Source organism: Lissotriton helveticus, chromosome 12, assembly GCF_964261635.1.
Source record: "Lissotriton helveticus chromosome 12, aLisHel1.1, whole genome shotgun sequence".
Classification (NCBI taxonomy): Eukaryota; Metazoa; Chordata; class Amphibia; order Caudata; family Salamandridae; genus Lissotriton; species Lissotriton helveticus.
In genome coordinates, this window is record NC_136073.1 from 454,137,686 (window position 1) to 454,153,787 (window position 16,102).

The 16,102-nt window shown below is 41.5% G+C and overlaps 2 protein-coding genes across 6 annotated transcripts in view; one reads left to right on the forward strand and one right to left on the reverse strand.

Moving 5' to 3' along the window:
• The window catches only part of LOC144797816 (inactive hydroxysteroid dehydrogenase-like protein 1), a 78,532-nt gene extending 73,387 nt beyond the window's left edge, over positions 1-5,145 (reverse strand). The window contains exon 1 of the mRNA XM_078668614.1: positions 4,705-5,145. The gene's annotated coding sequence lies outside the window, so the exon portion shown is untranslated. The remainder of the gene's footprint in view (positions 1-4,704) is intronic.
• A 116-nt stretch (positions 5,146-5,261) lies between these two features.
• Positions 5,262-16,102, forward strand: part of DNAAF1 (dynein axonemal assembly factor 1) — a 504,693-nt gene continuing 493,852 nt past the window's right edge. For 3 of the 5 annotated variants that reach the window (XM_078669123.1, XM_078669125.1, XM_078669127.1), the window contains exon 1: positions 5,262-5,391. In XM_078669123.1, coding sequence (XP_078525249.1) covers positions 5,267-5,391 — 125 coding nt within the window. In that variant the 5' untranslated portion in view covers positions 5,262-5,266. The other 2 variants (XM_078669124.1, XM_078669126.1) reach the window with 1 other exon arrangement.

Below are 16,102 nucleotides of genomic sequence, written 5' to 3' on the forward strand. Positions count from 1 at the left end.
TGGCTTCACTGATTTCTAAGATGTTTGACTTTAGATTGTCCCCTGAAACCTAACCAAACACTAGTGGGGTATTTGGCCGGTTTCCACCAGCCGGTCACCACCAGACCTGTGTCTGAACTCATTGGATGAGAGCCCGGCTCTCAGAGGACAGAAACAAAACCTGCTCTGGGCGCGGGTGTTTCACACCTACTCCAGGACATTATGGCCTTCCCAAGCGGGAAGCTTCTAATGGTGATGCCGCTTTTGAAATCCAACCCAGGAACCCCCTGATAGTGGGGAGGCCAAGCCCCCTTTCCTGCACCACTTCTGGCTGGAGGAAAGGCAAGAAAATTAGTTCGATGAGGAGGAGGGTCCTCTCTCAGCCTGCACCACCCCTAGGGCGGGGAAGGTGAGGTGAAACCTTCTCCTGAAGTTCCACCATCTTGAGATTGTGAGAAAACCTCCAATCGGGCTAGGGTAGTACCTCTTCCCACAGGACGTAGTCACTATAGGGTGTAGACACCCTAGAGGTAAGTAGCCCATTGGCTACTGCCTGTCTCCCCATAAATTGAGTATTTGGGTGGCTCCCTGAAACCTTGACTTCAAATTTCAAGGACCAAAAGAAGACCCAGGAAGAAGACATGCTACAGAACCAGGAACTGAGCCCTGCTGCAGAAGAAACTGCCACCAAACCATGCCTACTGCAAAAGGACTCGACAGCTGTGGCCTGCCATCCCTACCTGAAACCTGTGGAGCCTCCAAGAAACCCAGAGCCCAGCCAGCCTTCGCCAATTGCCTGGGACCTCTTTTTGGATTAGTGGCACTAGTCCCGGTCTGACCACCAGTAAAGAAAGCTGGGGTGAAGACAGTCACAGACCGTGTCTACACATTTCACCCCACCAACCAAAAGTTGCAGCAGCCAAGGCCTGTTGGCCACCTGACCGGTAACCAACCCCTACAACGCATCCACTATCCTGAGGGATCCTCACAGTACCTGCGATCGATGCTGGAAACAGCCCCGCTCTGCTAAGCCTGAACCCACTGTACCCACTTTTTGGAGGCATCGACTGTGTTGAAGCAGCAACTTGGGAACAACCATGACAGACAGCCCTCACTGCACCTGTAGTTGAACGCCACCTGTGAAGAACCAATTCTGCATCCCAAAACCTCCAGCACTTCTGACCCAGGTAACCCAGGACTGCCTTTTGTGCCCGAGCCCTGGGACTTCCAAAAATCTGACTGCCCTGGAGGAGAACTTCCTGTGAACTCTGGGTGACAGTTGTCCCCCAACCTCTGTGGCGGAGTATTGCCTGCGTCAACCGCGATGGTAAATGTGTTGGCAGTATTCTGCTATCTAACCCTATGCTTTCTTCCCCTTCACCTCTACACCCTTTGACTGAGGGTATTGACTGCTGTTGGTTAAAACTTGTAAGGATATGTCCTGAACTGCTTTTGGTTAAAAATCGGCATACAAAGCATTTATTGACTGTTGAACGAAGTTATTGGTTTCTAAATATATATATATATATATATATATATATATATATATATATATATATATATATATATATATATATAGATATATATATATATAGATACCAGTTTATTTTACTAAATGTTCTCGAGTGTGTCTCATTTATTATCTCGGTGTGTGAGACAAATGCTTAGCACTATCCTCTGACAGGCCTAACACTGCTTGCCCACACTACTTTAAAAAGAGCAGTAGAATTATCTGCTTTTACCTCTACACACCTATTGGCAATCCACTGGACTCTCTGTATGGTGTACTTGATTTTAGTACACTATATAGAGACCCAGTGTCCTACAGGAACCTCAAACCTCTCACAGGGATAGATATAAGATAAGGGAAGGGAGTCAGTATCACCACCTCCCCGAAGTGGAAGGTTCCAAATCTGTTGTAGATGTGCCATTACTCCTTGAGTGGCGAGTTTGATGGAAGAAAGACCCGATTCATCAAGACTGCCATCTTACGCCACATTAGGCAGAAAACACAGCTAGAATACTTTCATGCAACCACACTGAGGGGATGAATTGATCTAAATGAGTGATAGTTATGTAAGAAACAAACCACTCTATAAGGAGACTCACACACATTTCCGGGACTTAGACATTTTTAGTCCATGAAGCCACAGCTCAGTCACCCTGTGACCTAGGCGCAACACTTAACACCGGCTGTTAAGAATGGCATATGGGTATAGCCGGGTTACATAGAAAAGTCATGTAGCCACATAAGCAAAGCACTTTTTAAGTGGAACCGACCTTTTAACCCTTTTGATATTTCAATTATATTACTTTTGTTATGCACTGGTTATATGAGCTAACCATTTTAAACCTTACTTTTGTTAGCTGTCAGCCTATTTAGCATTGTAATGTATATGGACTAATTTCTGATTGTATTGATCTTTTCCACTGCACTTTAACCCTCTTGATATTTATATTATGAAATTGCTTGTACTATGTACTGGTTATGTGAGCAAATCCTTTATATCGTTATTCTTGTTAGCTCTCAGCCTTTTTAACATTTTAATGTATATTTCTGATGTGATTGATCTTTTTTAAAGCACTTGATGCAAAGGTTTTTACTAACAGTGCACTTAATAAAAAAAATCTGAAATAAATCTGAGAGTCACACGCAACAGCGGCCACTGAATATTACATGAATGAACAGATGTAATGATGAGGAAGTGAAAAAGTGAATTTAATTAGACACAGCCCATTACATACAGACGTGAAGGCAGGACAGATTACAGCAAAATAAATGACGTCCTAATTTCAGTGCTATTTCGAACCCATGACAAAAAGTGATAGGTGGAATGCTTGAATTAATGTCAGCAAATGGTAATTCCCAACCATCGTTATTTTGCACACCATGCCACCTCAGTTTGGACCCAGCTATATCCAAATCAGTCTTGACCCTACTCCAGTGGGAACAGACCAGCATGAACTGACAAGCCAGGTCCTCCCTAAGTAGGAACTCAAGCAACCCAAGACTGGTTCCGCCCTAGTTATGGGCTGGTCAGTCAGGTATTGTTTGGTTCCAGTAACACAGTATGCATGGGAAACTGAGGTGGAAAGGTGTGCAAAATAACGAAAGACTTGGATGCGGCCCAAGTAATTACCAGTGGCTGAGATTAATTGAAGCATTCCATCCATCACTTTTTTGTAGACTTTAGTATTTTGAAACCATAGCCAGGGTAGTAGGACATATGGGGAGGATTATGTGAAAGGATTTATAATGAACCAAAACTGCAGAGCGTTGGTAAAGGAATCACAGGGTGCGCTATACACTTTTCAATCGAAACAATCCTTGCCACAGTAATCAAACATACTAATGAGACAATTAGTTCAGCAATTGCTTGGGAAAGTGTGGAGTTTACAAACTGCAGCTTTTCATCCACTTAGTAAAATAGAATTGCTAAGATTTGATCAAGCGCCACAAGGGTTGCAACATGGCTATTTGTTGATGTTTTGAGATTCTGGTGGGGCTCAGAGCTGATACTTCAATACAATGTATTTGTTAAATTCCCCGATTTGCTGTTTTAACGTGTTTCCTGCAACGGTTTACTTTTATAATTATTTAGGAATCGTTATTATAGCATGGAAATGCAGGTCATGTGATTTCTTCTTGTATGTAGATGTTATCGGTTGATATTTCACTGGGGTAAAATAGGCTTTTGTTAAAGTCCCCAGTTGTTTTTCAACTAGCCTTCCTTAACTTAAAATACCGGCCAAATAAGGAAAATTACCGTCACTGGACAACCATAACCACATACTTAACCGGCATCGTGGCGTCTCACCTGCAAGTCACTGCTATCAGGTGTATTAGAATAGAGATTCCATGGAAGCAAACAAACCAAGCCTATAATACCGAGATGGCATTAAGGGTATCACAAATTAACCCAGAACTGGAAACAATAGCCGTGATAAGGTTGTTATTAATATGCAATTTGCATTTAGAGACACTTGACTCCCTCTTTAATTGGTGTCCACCTCCAACTGCGCAATTTTAAGAGAACATAAACTAACGTTGACATTTTTAAAAAAGCTACAGTTTTCTCAATTAAAAAATGACAATAAGTGGAAAAACTCACTAGCTAACGGATGTATGTCACCTATAAACCACAAAGAGCAAACATAATCTCGAAATTTGGAATAATAACACGTAGGGCAAGTAAAGCTAAACAGGTGCCTGCCTAAGTGAGGTGGAATTCTATATGTACAACTATTTAATTTATACAGTTCTCAACTGTTTCAGAAATTCAGAAATCATTCCTATTCAAATAAATCGCCAGTCTACCGAAAATACAAATATTTTCCAAAATGTATTAAAAAAATATTTATATCTGAAAAGACAAACATGCTAGCTTTGTTAAAGTGAGCTGCCTTCCAGTACTCTTCCCTCTTCTTGGCTAGGTTTTAAGGCAAAAAGGAAGAACATGTAATTTTAAGATTAACGGACTCCTATTTTTTTTTTAAACCAATAAAACATTGTAAGATCTTGCGGCCGCTTTAAACAAGAGACTGTAAATATATATGTAGCACACCTGTGAGACGCAAGAGGAGCTACAAAAATGCAAGTAAATACCAGCAATGAACCATCCACTTTGAATAGATTACATTAACGAATACTTAGGGATTTGTACAGAAAATACAAAAAAAAAAACTGAAAGCTAGAATATTACAAAGTACGATCTAAAAACTTACAAAGTGGCAGCAACGTTTAACTGCAGTGAACAATGACAGACAGATCCTTCCTTCTCCAAGATGGCCTAGGGTCTTGTAGCAACCAGCGCAAAGCTTTCTCAGTGCGCGATCTCTGTCTATAACCATAAAGCCTATCAATATGTATCGCGTCCGCCGTCAATACTGAAAAGCGTTTCCACGTTTGTTGTCTGAAGTAGCCAGCCTTAGAAGAGAGCCAGGGAAAAATCGCGGATTCGCAGAGGTCAGGTTGTGCTGTACCTCGCGGAAGCACTGTCATTAGGATAAAACTTCAATGCTTCGCCAAGATTAGAGCACAATATACAACCCTCAGACTTTCAATAAAGAACCACATAGTACTGCTATTTTCAACAAAATGTGTATAAAGGGAAGGGAAGTCACTGGACGCCATGCTGTGATAGTTGTGGGATTTAACGCAATTCTGTCCAGATTCAGCAAATTAGTAACATTGAATCCACTGTGTACGGTACAAGGTGTAACCGGCGGCATGGCGCCTACTCTGGTACATCACGTATATCTGTCAGCGCTCTAGTTCTTTATCGGAATGTTGCGTTGCAAACCACGCCTACTTCAGGGAATCCCTCGTTATTATGACAGCTTCCGGTACCGCTTTGTTTCTATGGTTACCAGAGACGCGCTGAAACTTTTAGAACGAATAAACAAAAACCGGTAAGTTTAAACGGCGAAGGAGTAATTGTCTACACAGGGGGAGGCGTACTGTAGATCTGAGTAGACGACGATGTTTTGAGGCGACCACGTCAGGTTTACACCCATGAAGAGAAATTTCAAATTGTTTTAATTTTTTCCAGTTTAGTGCATGGTAGCTTTGTGGGATTTATGTTCTTTCTTTAAGCAAGTTTGCTGCCTGGTGATCACACACAACCATAAAGGTGGATACTGTATGAAAGAACTTCTAGGAAACTGCGGAGAGGTAAGGAGGCGAGGCAAACCTTTTATGTGTTAATATACGTTTTCAGGGTCTATTGCTGCCCTTCTCATGGTATACCCGTTGTGCCTTGCTTTCTTTATGCATGTGCTGCTCGCTCTATAAATTTGTCATGTCGCTCTATAAATTTGTCATGTTCCACGAAGAGCAGAATTAATGCGTGTGTGTGTATATATATATATATATATATATATATATATATATATATATATATATATATATATATTTTTTTTTTTTTTTTTTTTCACTCAAAAAACTATAAGTTTTAGGGGGTTATAGTTAGCTGGACATTTCACTCATACAAAACTATTGAAATTGCTCCTATATAGTTAGTTGTACTAACTATATTTCGCGCACCCGTAATCCACTGCGGCTGATGTCACATATTACATCATTCATGACATGGTCAGTGACATCACTGATGACATCTCAAATGAAATCACTGATGACATCACTGATGACATCATCCAGTGAATGTGGTTTGCTTCGTTATTTACATATGCAATATATATATAGCAATTTGCATTGAAGAATGAGTGATATATAAAAATAAATATTTGGATGGAGGATTTAGTAGCAGTGTAATTGACTGTTTACTTTAACAATTTATAGTGTCTCACTAAATATAGTGGATACTGACTAAACTGTGTGAATACCTGTATCACTTTGTCAGTTGTTGTGTAAAGTGGTACTCCAGTTGGTTACTAGCTATGTGAAAGTCTATATTAGTTATTGATTAGTTAACTGAGTATTTGTATGGGAGAGTGAATGTGTGTGTGGTTCGGTGGGGGTGTGTGACTGCCCAAAGATGTGTGAATAGTTGATTCAGTAGATATATGAAGTTAAAACTACATGTTCTAACAATTGTTTGGGTGAGTGAATATGTTTATGGGTGTGGTGATGAGCAAATATATTTCTCAATGGTACATGTCCAACAAACTAGAAAAATAAAAGGCAGTGTATGTTTCAGTTGTTATATATAAATAAGTATACATAAGACTCAATGATTGTGTGAGTGACTATATGAATAACTGTATACTTGTAATAATGATTTTATAATACACTAAGTATGACTTACTACCTAAATGAATAGATAAACTGGTGTTTGGATAACTGTATAGCTAAGTAAGTATGTAAGTATGATCTATTGTTTACATAAGTGAGTACCATAACTTCATATGTGAATAGGTTGTGTGCTGGTGTGTAATGTCGATATAGGTGTATACGTATATTTGATAGTGTTCTATTGTTTATTGACAGTATGTATGAGTGAATCTACAGATAAGTGATTAGATGTGTGTATACATCTAGGAATCTCTTAGTGGGTTTTTAGATACTTGTATTGCTGTGTCAATGGATTCAAATATGATACCCTGTATTTTACAAAGGGTGATGAAAGATTTTACTAGTGTATGAAAAGGTGTATGTGATTGTCACGTGGATGATGTCATCAGTGAGGTCATCAGTGATGTCATTTGAGATGTCATCAGTGATGTCACTGACCATGTCATGAATGATGTAATATGTGACATCATCAGCAGTGGATTGCGGGTGCGCGAAATTTAGTTAGTGCAACTAACTATATAGGAGCAATTTCAATGGTTTTGTATGAGTGAAATGTCCAGCTAACTATAACCCCCTAAAACTTATAGTTTTTTGAGTGAATTTCAAAGGTTTTTTAAATGCTAATTCCTAACTATATAAGGCCTGAAACCTATGTTTTTTTCAGTGAATTTCAAAGGTTTTTTAAATGCTAATTCCTAACTATATAAGGCCTGAAACCTATGTTTTTTTAAGTGAATTTGCAAGGTTTTTTAAATGCTAATTCCTAACTATATAAGGCCAGAAACCTATCGTTTTTTCAGTGAATTTCAAAGGTTTTTTAAATGCTAATTCCTAACTATATAAGGCCTGAAACCTATGGTTTTTTCATTGAATTTCAACGTTTTTTTAAATGCTAATTCCTAACTATATCAGGCCTGAAACCTATGGTTTTTTTCATTGAATTTCGAAGGTTTTTTAAATGACAATTTTTAAATGTATTAATTGTTATTTTTTTTACTGATTTACTACATTTTTGCAGGCAGATGTTCAGAGGGCATGCCCCCTTTTTACAACACTCTGCAGCGCAGCTCCATGGCGCTTACTGGAGATACCTGTTGGACTAGTTCCCTCTAGGGGACCTCTGAATTGAACAAGAATTAATTCCCCAACTTAAACTGTGCAAACGCGCCATGTAGAGTGTTCTAAATTGGGGGATTATGTTCCCTTGCATACTGGGGGTCCCTGGAGGCCAACTAGCCCACCTTGAGCCTCCATTATGCGCCAGGGGGCTGCATTGCTTTTCCCCGGGGTGGGGGGGCGGCGGTCCCCGGGGCAGTATAGGGGGGACTGGGCCCCCCTACTTCTTTATCACTATGCCCCCGCGATTTTGTCCCCCCGGGGGGGTAATTTTAAAAAAAAAGAACGGGTTTTAAAAAAAATGTTGGCCTTGTGGGTCCTTGTGGGGCCACCAGGGCAGGCCTGGGGGGTCAGGGTGTTTCTACCCTGCCCCCTTTTTCTGTTCTACACGTTTGTTTTTCTGCTTTCTTGTGCCTCGGTCTTGAGATGTCATCAGTCATGTCATGAGTGATGCCACTGACCATGTAATGAGTGATGTAATATGTGATGTCATCAGCAGTGCATTGCGGCCACGCGAGTTATAGTTAGTTGAACTAACTATAACGGGGGAATTTCAAAGGTTTTGTATGAGTGAAATGTCCAGCTAACTATAACGTGTGTGAAACCTATGATTTTTTCAGTGAATTTCTAAGGTTTTTTTAAATGCTAATTCCTAACTATAACGTGTGTGTAACCTATGGTTTTTTCAGTGAATTTCAAAGGTTTTTTCAAAGCGAATTCCTAACTATAACGTGTGTCAAACCTATGTTTTTTTCTGTGAATTTTTAAGATTATTTAAATGCTAATCCCTAAATATAATGTGTGTGAAATCTATGGTTCTTTACATGATTATAAATACAACAGCTAAACACTCAAAGTAGTTTTTTTTGGTTTGTTTTTTGACATGCGCGCAACGTACGCGCACCTTAAAAAAAAATTTACAATTTTTTTTTAGCTCTTCGTGATCCTTCACGGACCCCCTGAGAAGGGCGAAGGGGTCAGGAAGTCTCTACCCTGCCCCCTTTTCATGTTTTCCACTTTTGTTTTTCACTCTCTTCTGCCTCGGAGGTGCGAGCACCGTGCGCGCACCTCGCGATTTGTTTTAAAAAAAAAATGTTTTTTTTGCCCTTTGGGGTCCTTCAGGGACCCCCTCAGAAGGCCTAGGGGGTCAGGGAAACTCTACCCTGCCCCCTTTTCACGTTCTCCACTTTTATTTGTCACTCTCTTTTAAAACTACACAAAATGGCGGCTATAGGGTGCGCACAACGTGCGCGCACCTCGCAACTTTAAAAAACAAAAAAAATTTTTTTTTTTGCCCTTCGGGGTCCTTCAGGGACCCCCTCAGAAGGCCTAGGGGGTCAGGGAGACTACCCTGCCCCCTTTTCACACTTTCCTCTTTTGGCCTCTCCCTCGGACAAAAAATGGCGGCCAACACTTCCTCATTTCGTCCGAATAGAATGTTGACAGAAGTCTAACAGCAAATCAGAATTCAGCTCGCGCGCACGGGTGCGCGCTTATAGATATATAACTTTTTTTCAAACTCAATTTTCTCAACAACTACTGGAGGGATTTACACCTTTTAAACAAAAGGGCGATCTGCGAATCAGACTACCTTTTTGCCAAATTTCTTGGAATTCCGTTCAGCCGTTCGGGCTGTAGCCGTGTCTAATGGAAAATTGCATGGGGAAAACACGTTTTGGGACCCCCTTTTGTCTCAGCCCCCACTTGACGAACCCCCTCAAAACTTTCAGGGAAGGAGCGGAGCGGGCCATCTTCTTTGTGAAATTCGCGACAATTCATCAACCGGCACCAAAGTTATACCCAATAGAATGTTGCGGATTTCCTATGGAAACTAAGTCCTAACTATATATACCTCTACTGGCGACTGCCAGTAGGTAATATATATATATATATATATATATATATATATATATATATATATATATATCGCCGCTCCGTTGCGCCAAAAGTGAACTGGGGCACTCGTAGGCGGGTGCCTCTCGTGGTGATGCTCCACGTCTTTAAATTATCGCTCCGGTTACCTTCTATTTCAAAAAGAGAACCCGGCACTCACAGGAGAAGTACAGGTTTGTTTATTGTTAACAAACACTAAGCAGACAAACGCGTTTCGGTTTTCCTTCGTCAGTGTCTACCATTGACACGGAAGGAAGCAGATTTAAATAAACCTTTCGTCATTGCATGCATAAACATAGTAAGAGGATTTACGATCAAAACCCTGTGAGCAGTAGATTTTACATTGTATATCACAGTATGAAGTCTTGTCAAAGACGATACATGTTTATATTCATTTGGAATTAACATTTTCTCCTGGTCATTCTAAATAATTAGATAAAAGCCAGATTCCTACCAGCTGGTCTGAATAGGAATGAAGAACTGTCATCTCACTTGGGAAAACAATAGAATGAGAACAAATGTCCCCTAGCCCCAAAAGTACTATACCCTGTGAGAAATGCCGATCCACGGCTTAATAACACACAACAAAGACGATACGATATTGCCTCATGTACTAGGGCAATATGTAATTCGAGAGTTAGGAATCTGGCTTTTATCTAATTATTTAGAATGACCAGGAGAAAATGTTAATTCCAAATGAATATAAACATGTATCGTCTTTGACAAGACTTCATACTGTGATATACAATGTAAAATCTACTGCTCACAGGGTTTTGATTGTAAATCCTCTTTCTATGTTTATGCATGCAATGACGAAAGGTTTCTTTAAATCTGTTTCCTTCCGTGTCAATGGTAGACACTGATGAAGGAAAACCGAAACGCGTTTGTCTGCTTAGTGTTTGTTAACAATAAACAAACCTGTACTTCTCCTGTGAGTACCGGGTTCTCTTTTTGAAATAGAAGGTAACCGGAGCGATAATATATATATATATATATATATATATATATATCAACGCTTCCAACATCCACGGATTTTTAATCCATCAAGAACGTAGCACACGCAGGGGGTAGTTCCACAAAGAATTTATTACGGGAACTTCACAGCAACACGACGCGTTTCGCCTTCGGGCTTTGTCAAATTGTGCCTACTTCACAGCAACAAGACGCGTTTCGCCTTCGGGCTTTGTCAAATTGTGCTAAATATATATATATATATCTATATATATATATATATATATATATATATATATATATATATATATATATTCACTGAAAAAACCATAGGTTTTACACCAGTTATAGTTAGCTGGGAATTTTACTTGCATAAAACCATTGAAATTCCCACGTTATAGTTAGTTGGACTCACTATAACTTGCGCGTGCAATGCCCTGCTGATGACGTCACATATTACATCACTCATGACATGGTCAGTGACATCACTCATGACATCACTGATGACACCATCCAGTGAATGTGTGTCTTTCTGAAAAAAAAATAATAGTGAGTAATGTTTAAATATTTAAATATATGTATTAATGTAACACTTTGTGTATAAGTGGCTGCATGGGTTGGTGTGTAGCTACATGTGTAGGTATATGGGTTATTAGATGTTTTTCTTAGTATCAGTATAAGTGTTTGTATGGTTTGGTGGGAGTATTACTTAGCACATAGATGCATGAATGACTGACTCTCTGTTTGTATGTGTTTTCAATACAGTACATGTGCAGGACTGTATGGGTGGATGAGTGTGTATATGTGTATGTTAGTGAGTGAATGACTGTCTCACTAGTGTCTTTATCAGTAACTACATATGTTTTAATGTAGTATATGTGAATATTGATGTATATAAGTGAGTATATGTGAGAGTGAGGGATTGTAAGAGTTCCTTTTTAAATTAGTATGTGTTTCTATAAGTGATTGTTTAAGAGAGTAAGTATGTGTAAGTTTCCTTAAAAGTAAAGTGGTAGTGTGTGTATAACTGTATATGCAAATAAATGGATGTTTAATAGTTTATTTGCATGTGTGAGTATGTGGGACAGTATCTTTTGGATGACTGTCGGTGTGTAACAGGATGTATAGGTGTATCACTACATATGATGAGTGAGTATATGTATGACTGACTACATAGAACTGTTGGTGAATGAGTGGATGTGTATATAGATGGTGGAATTACTGAATTGCTTGTTGTAACTGGTATGGGTATCTCCATTTTTTTGAAAATTTTAGTTTCTATTTTTGAATATGTGTTTCAAGGGTTACATTACAGTGAAAGGAGGTCTGTCACTCTGTCACAAGGATGGTGTCATCAGTGATGTCATGAGTGATGTCACTGACCATGTCATGAGTGACGTAATATGTGACGTCATCAGCAGTGCATTGCACGCGCAAGTTATAGTGAGTCCAACTAACTATAACGTGGGAATTTCAATGGTTTTATGCGAGTAAAATTCCCAGCTAACCATAACTGGTGTAAAACCTATGGTTTTTTCAGTGAATTTAAGAGGTTTTTTAAATGCTAATTCCTAACTATAACTGGTGTGAAACCTATGGTTTTTTCAGTGAATTTCATCGGTTTTTTAATAGCAAATCTCTATAGGTATGAAATAATATTTTTTATAATGAATTTTATGTTGTATAAATATGTAATTTTTTTTGTTTTAAAATTTTTTAAAAAATATTTTTTGCCCGGTGCGCTCCCGGGGCGCGTACCGGAGAACGCACGGGTAAGCGCAATGTTACGGCGCGCCCCGGGGCGCGTACCGGGGAGCATCCCGTTAGCGCTATTCCCGCGAACGAAAGCAACATCGTGATGTTTCGCGTAGTCGCGTGATGCGTCATATGACGCACTGCGTAAGCGCACCCGGAAGCACGCGATCGCATACGATCGCGCAACGTAAGCGCCCGACGCGCTTAGGCTACGCGCCCCGGGACGCGCCCCAGGGCGCGTAGCGTAAGCTCGTCAAGCCATGTGACTTTAAAATAACACTTTTCATTGGTTCAGAACATTTTTTTTTCCAAATATTGAGAAACCCACCCATTTCTCTCACTATTGCTTTGTACTTGGAGAGAGCAAGAGGTGTTCTTTGCATTATCTGCTTCTCAAAGTTTTCTGATCTACAGCAATGGCTGCAAGGGAGTCATCCAGCAGTGATTCTGATGGTTTTTTGCTTGAGGACCCTCCTCACCACAAAACAAAGGACCACTTCATTTGGAAATTTTTTGACATCCCTGAAGGAAAAAAAAAGGTTAATGCTGCTAAGGTAACCTGCAAGATATGTGGCAGTATTTTATCCAGAGGCAATCCTAATAAAAAATATAGCTTTGGAAATGCCAATTTAATTAGGCATGTCCAGAGAAGACACCCAAAAAACTATGCCAGGGAGAGTGTGAGGGACCTGGCACGGAATTTACCAAGAGATGGCAGCAGCACCTCCACTGGTGGAGCAACACCTTCAGGAACACCACGTGGAAGAATGGTCCCTAACATGCAGCCGGTGTTTGCAGGCATAACATTTCTATGCGTGGACTGTGACGAACTGCTCTGTTATGGGGAGCAGAGCGTTGAACTCATTGCTATAAAGAGACAGGAACACCGCTGCCCTCCCCGTCCCTAATGTTTCACAATTTTTTCCTCCTGTTGAGCAGTTTTGGAATCCCTGTTTTTGTTTTTCCCCTGAAAAAAATCCCCCAAAAATATAAAATCGTTTTAAAAAAGTATAAAAAAAATAAAAAAACAAAAAGAAAAAAAAAGTTCTTTTCAGAACTACCTCCAATTCATAAAAAAATGCTAATTTTTTTAAAAACTCTGTAATTCTTTTTTCTCCATAGTACGCTCCCCGGTACGCTCCCCCCGTGAAAATCGAAAAAAAAAAAAAAATTTGTTGTTGTCCTGCGGGACCCTTTTATGGCCCCCACATCAAACCTAGGGGGTCAGGGGGGGTGTACCCTGCCCCCTTTTGGTCATTTCCCCCTTTTGTTTTTAGCCACCTCTTGTGTCTCGGTCCTACCGAGACGGTAGATGGCGGCCGCTCCGGACTGTTTCGAATGTTTACAGACACCCGAGAGCCAATCAGCTTCCCGTGTGCAAGTCGCGTGGCGCGCCCGGAGCACTCCCCGGTGCACGTACCGGGGCGCGGCTATAGATATATACATTTTTTTGAACCTAAATTACTCAAAATCCTCTGGAGCACATATCTTGAGACATAGCAAAGGCACATCGGGCTACCAGTCCCTACAATTTTGCCAAGTTTGGTGAAAATCCATTCAGCCGTTCGAGCTAAAAGTGCGACCGACCGCCCTATGGAAATTAACATGGGGAAAACACGTTTTGGGACCCCCCTTTTATCTCGGCCCCCACCTGACGAATCCCCCCCAAACTTTCAGAGAAGGAGCGGAGCGCCGCGAGGCAAAGTTGCTGAAACATTCAGGCCGATTCCTCAACCGGCGCCAAAGTTATTCCAAATAGAATGTTGCGATTTCCCTATGGAAATCAATCCTAACTGTAACTACCTACTGGCAACCGCCAGTAGGTAATATATATATATATATATATATATATATATATATATATATATATATATATATATATATATATATATATATATATATATATATATATATTCACACAGTCACAGGTAACCCTAAATTGACTGTGTGAATTTTAGCGGCTGTCTCCGGTCGCGAGGACAGCTCACTGACTACAAGCAGGTCCTGGCAGGCTCCGTGAGGCGTCATGCTATAAGGATGGTCGTGGAGCCGGTGTCTTTTACAGGGGGACACACGCTCCGTTCATGATGGACACTGTGAAGCAGAGCAGCGAGGAGGCAGTCTGCAACTTCAACCCACTTGGGATTTACAATTATGTTACAGTTGGAAAGCAAGCGCGCCCACTTGGGACTACACTATCCAGAAGGCCGCTGTGACGGCCACGCCCACCCAGGGCAGGTGATAAACTCAGAGCGCTGCTTTGCAAGCATTTTCTACGCCGCTGAAGAAGAGAGCATGGGGCTTTCGAAACGCGTCCTGGCGTTTAATCAATTTGAAGAGACTTTCTGCACGTTCTGGCTGCTAGCGCGTTTGTCCATTAAAAGTGAATAATCATACGACCAGTGGCTGTCTTCAATTTAGGGTTACCTGTGACTGTGTGAATTTTAGCGGCTGTCTCCGGTCGCGAGGACAGCTCACTGACTACAAGCAGGTCCTGGCAGGCTCCGTGAGGCGTCATGCTATAAGGATGGTCGTGGAGCCGGTGTCTTTTACAGGGGGACACACGCTCCGTTCATGATGGACACTGTGAAGCAGAGCAGCGAGGAGGCAGTCTGCAACTTCAACCCACTTGGGATTTACAATTATGTTACAGTTGGAAAGCAAGCGCGCCCACTTGGGACTACACTATCCAGAAGGCCGCTGTGACGGCCACGCCCACCCAGGGCAGGTGATAAACTCAGAGCGCTGCTTTGCAAGCATTTTCTACGCCGCTGAAGAAGAGAGCATGGGGCTTTCGAAACGCGTCCTGGCGTTTAATCAATTTGAAGAGACTTTCTGCACGTTCTGGCTGCTAGCGCGTTTGTCCATTAAAAGTGAATAATCATACGACCAGTGGCTGTCTTCAATTTAGGGTTACCTGTGACTGTGTGAATTTTAGCGGCTGTCTCCGGTCGCGAGGACAGCTCACTGACTACAAGCAGGTCCTGGCAGGCTCCGTGAGGCGTCATGCTATAAGGATGGTCGTGGAGCCGGTGTCTTTTACAGGGGGACACACGCTCCGTTCATGATGGACACTGTGAAGCAGAGCAGCGAGGAGGCAGTCTGCAACTTCAACCCACTTGGGATTTACAATTATGTTACAGTTGGAAAGCAAGCGCGCCCACTTGGGACTACACTATCCAGAAGGCCGCTGTGACGGCCACGCCCACCCAGGGCAGGTGATAAACTCAGAGCGCTGCTTTGCAAGCATTTTCTACGCCGCTGAAGAAGAGAGCATGGGGCTTTCGAAACGCGTCCTGGCGTTTAATCAATTTGAAGAGACTTTCTGCACGTTCTGGCTGCTAGCGCGTTTGTCCATTAAAAGTGAATAATCATACGACCAGTGGCTGTCTTCAATTTAGGGTTACCTGTGACTGTGTGAATTTTAGCGGCTGTCTCCGGTCGCGAGGACAGCTCACTGACTACAAGCAGGTCCTGGCAGGCTCCGTGAGGCGTCATGCTATAAGGATGGTCGTGGAGCCGGTGTCTTTTACAGGGGGACACACGCTCCGTTCATGATGGACACTGTGAAGCAGAGCAGCGAGGAGGCAGTCTGCAACTTCAACCCACTTGGGATTTACAATTATGTTACAGTTGGAAAGCAAGCGCGCCCAC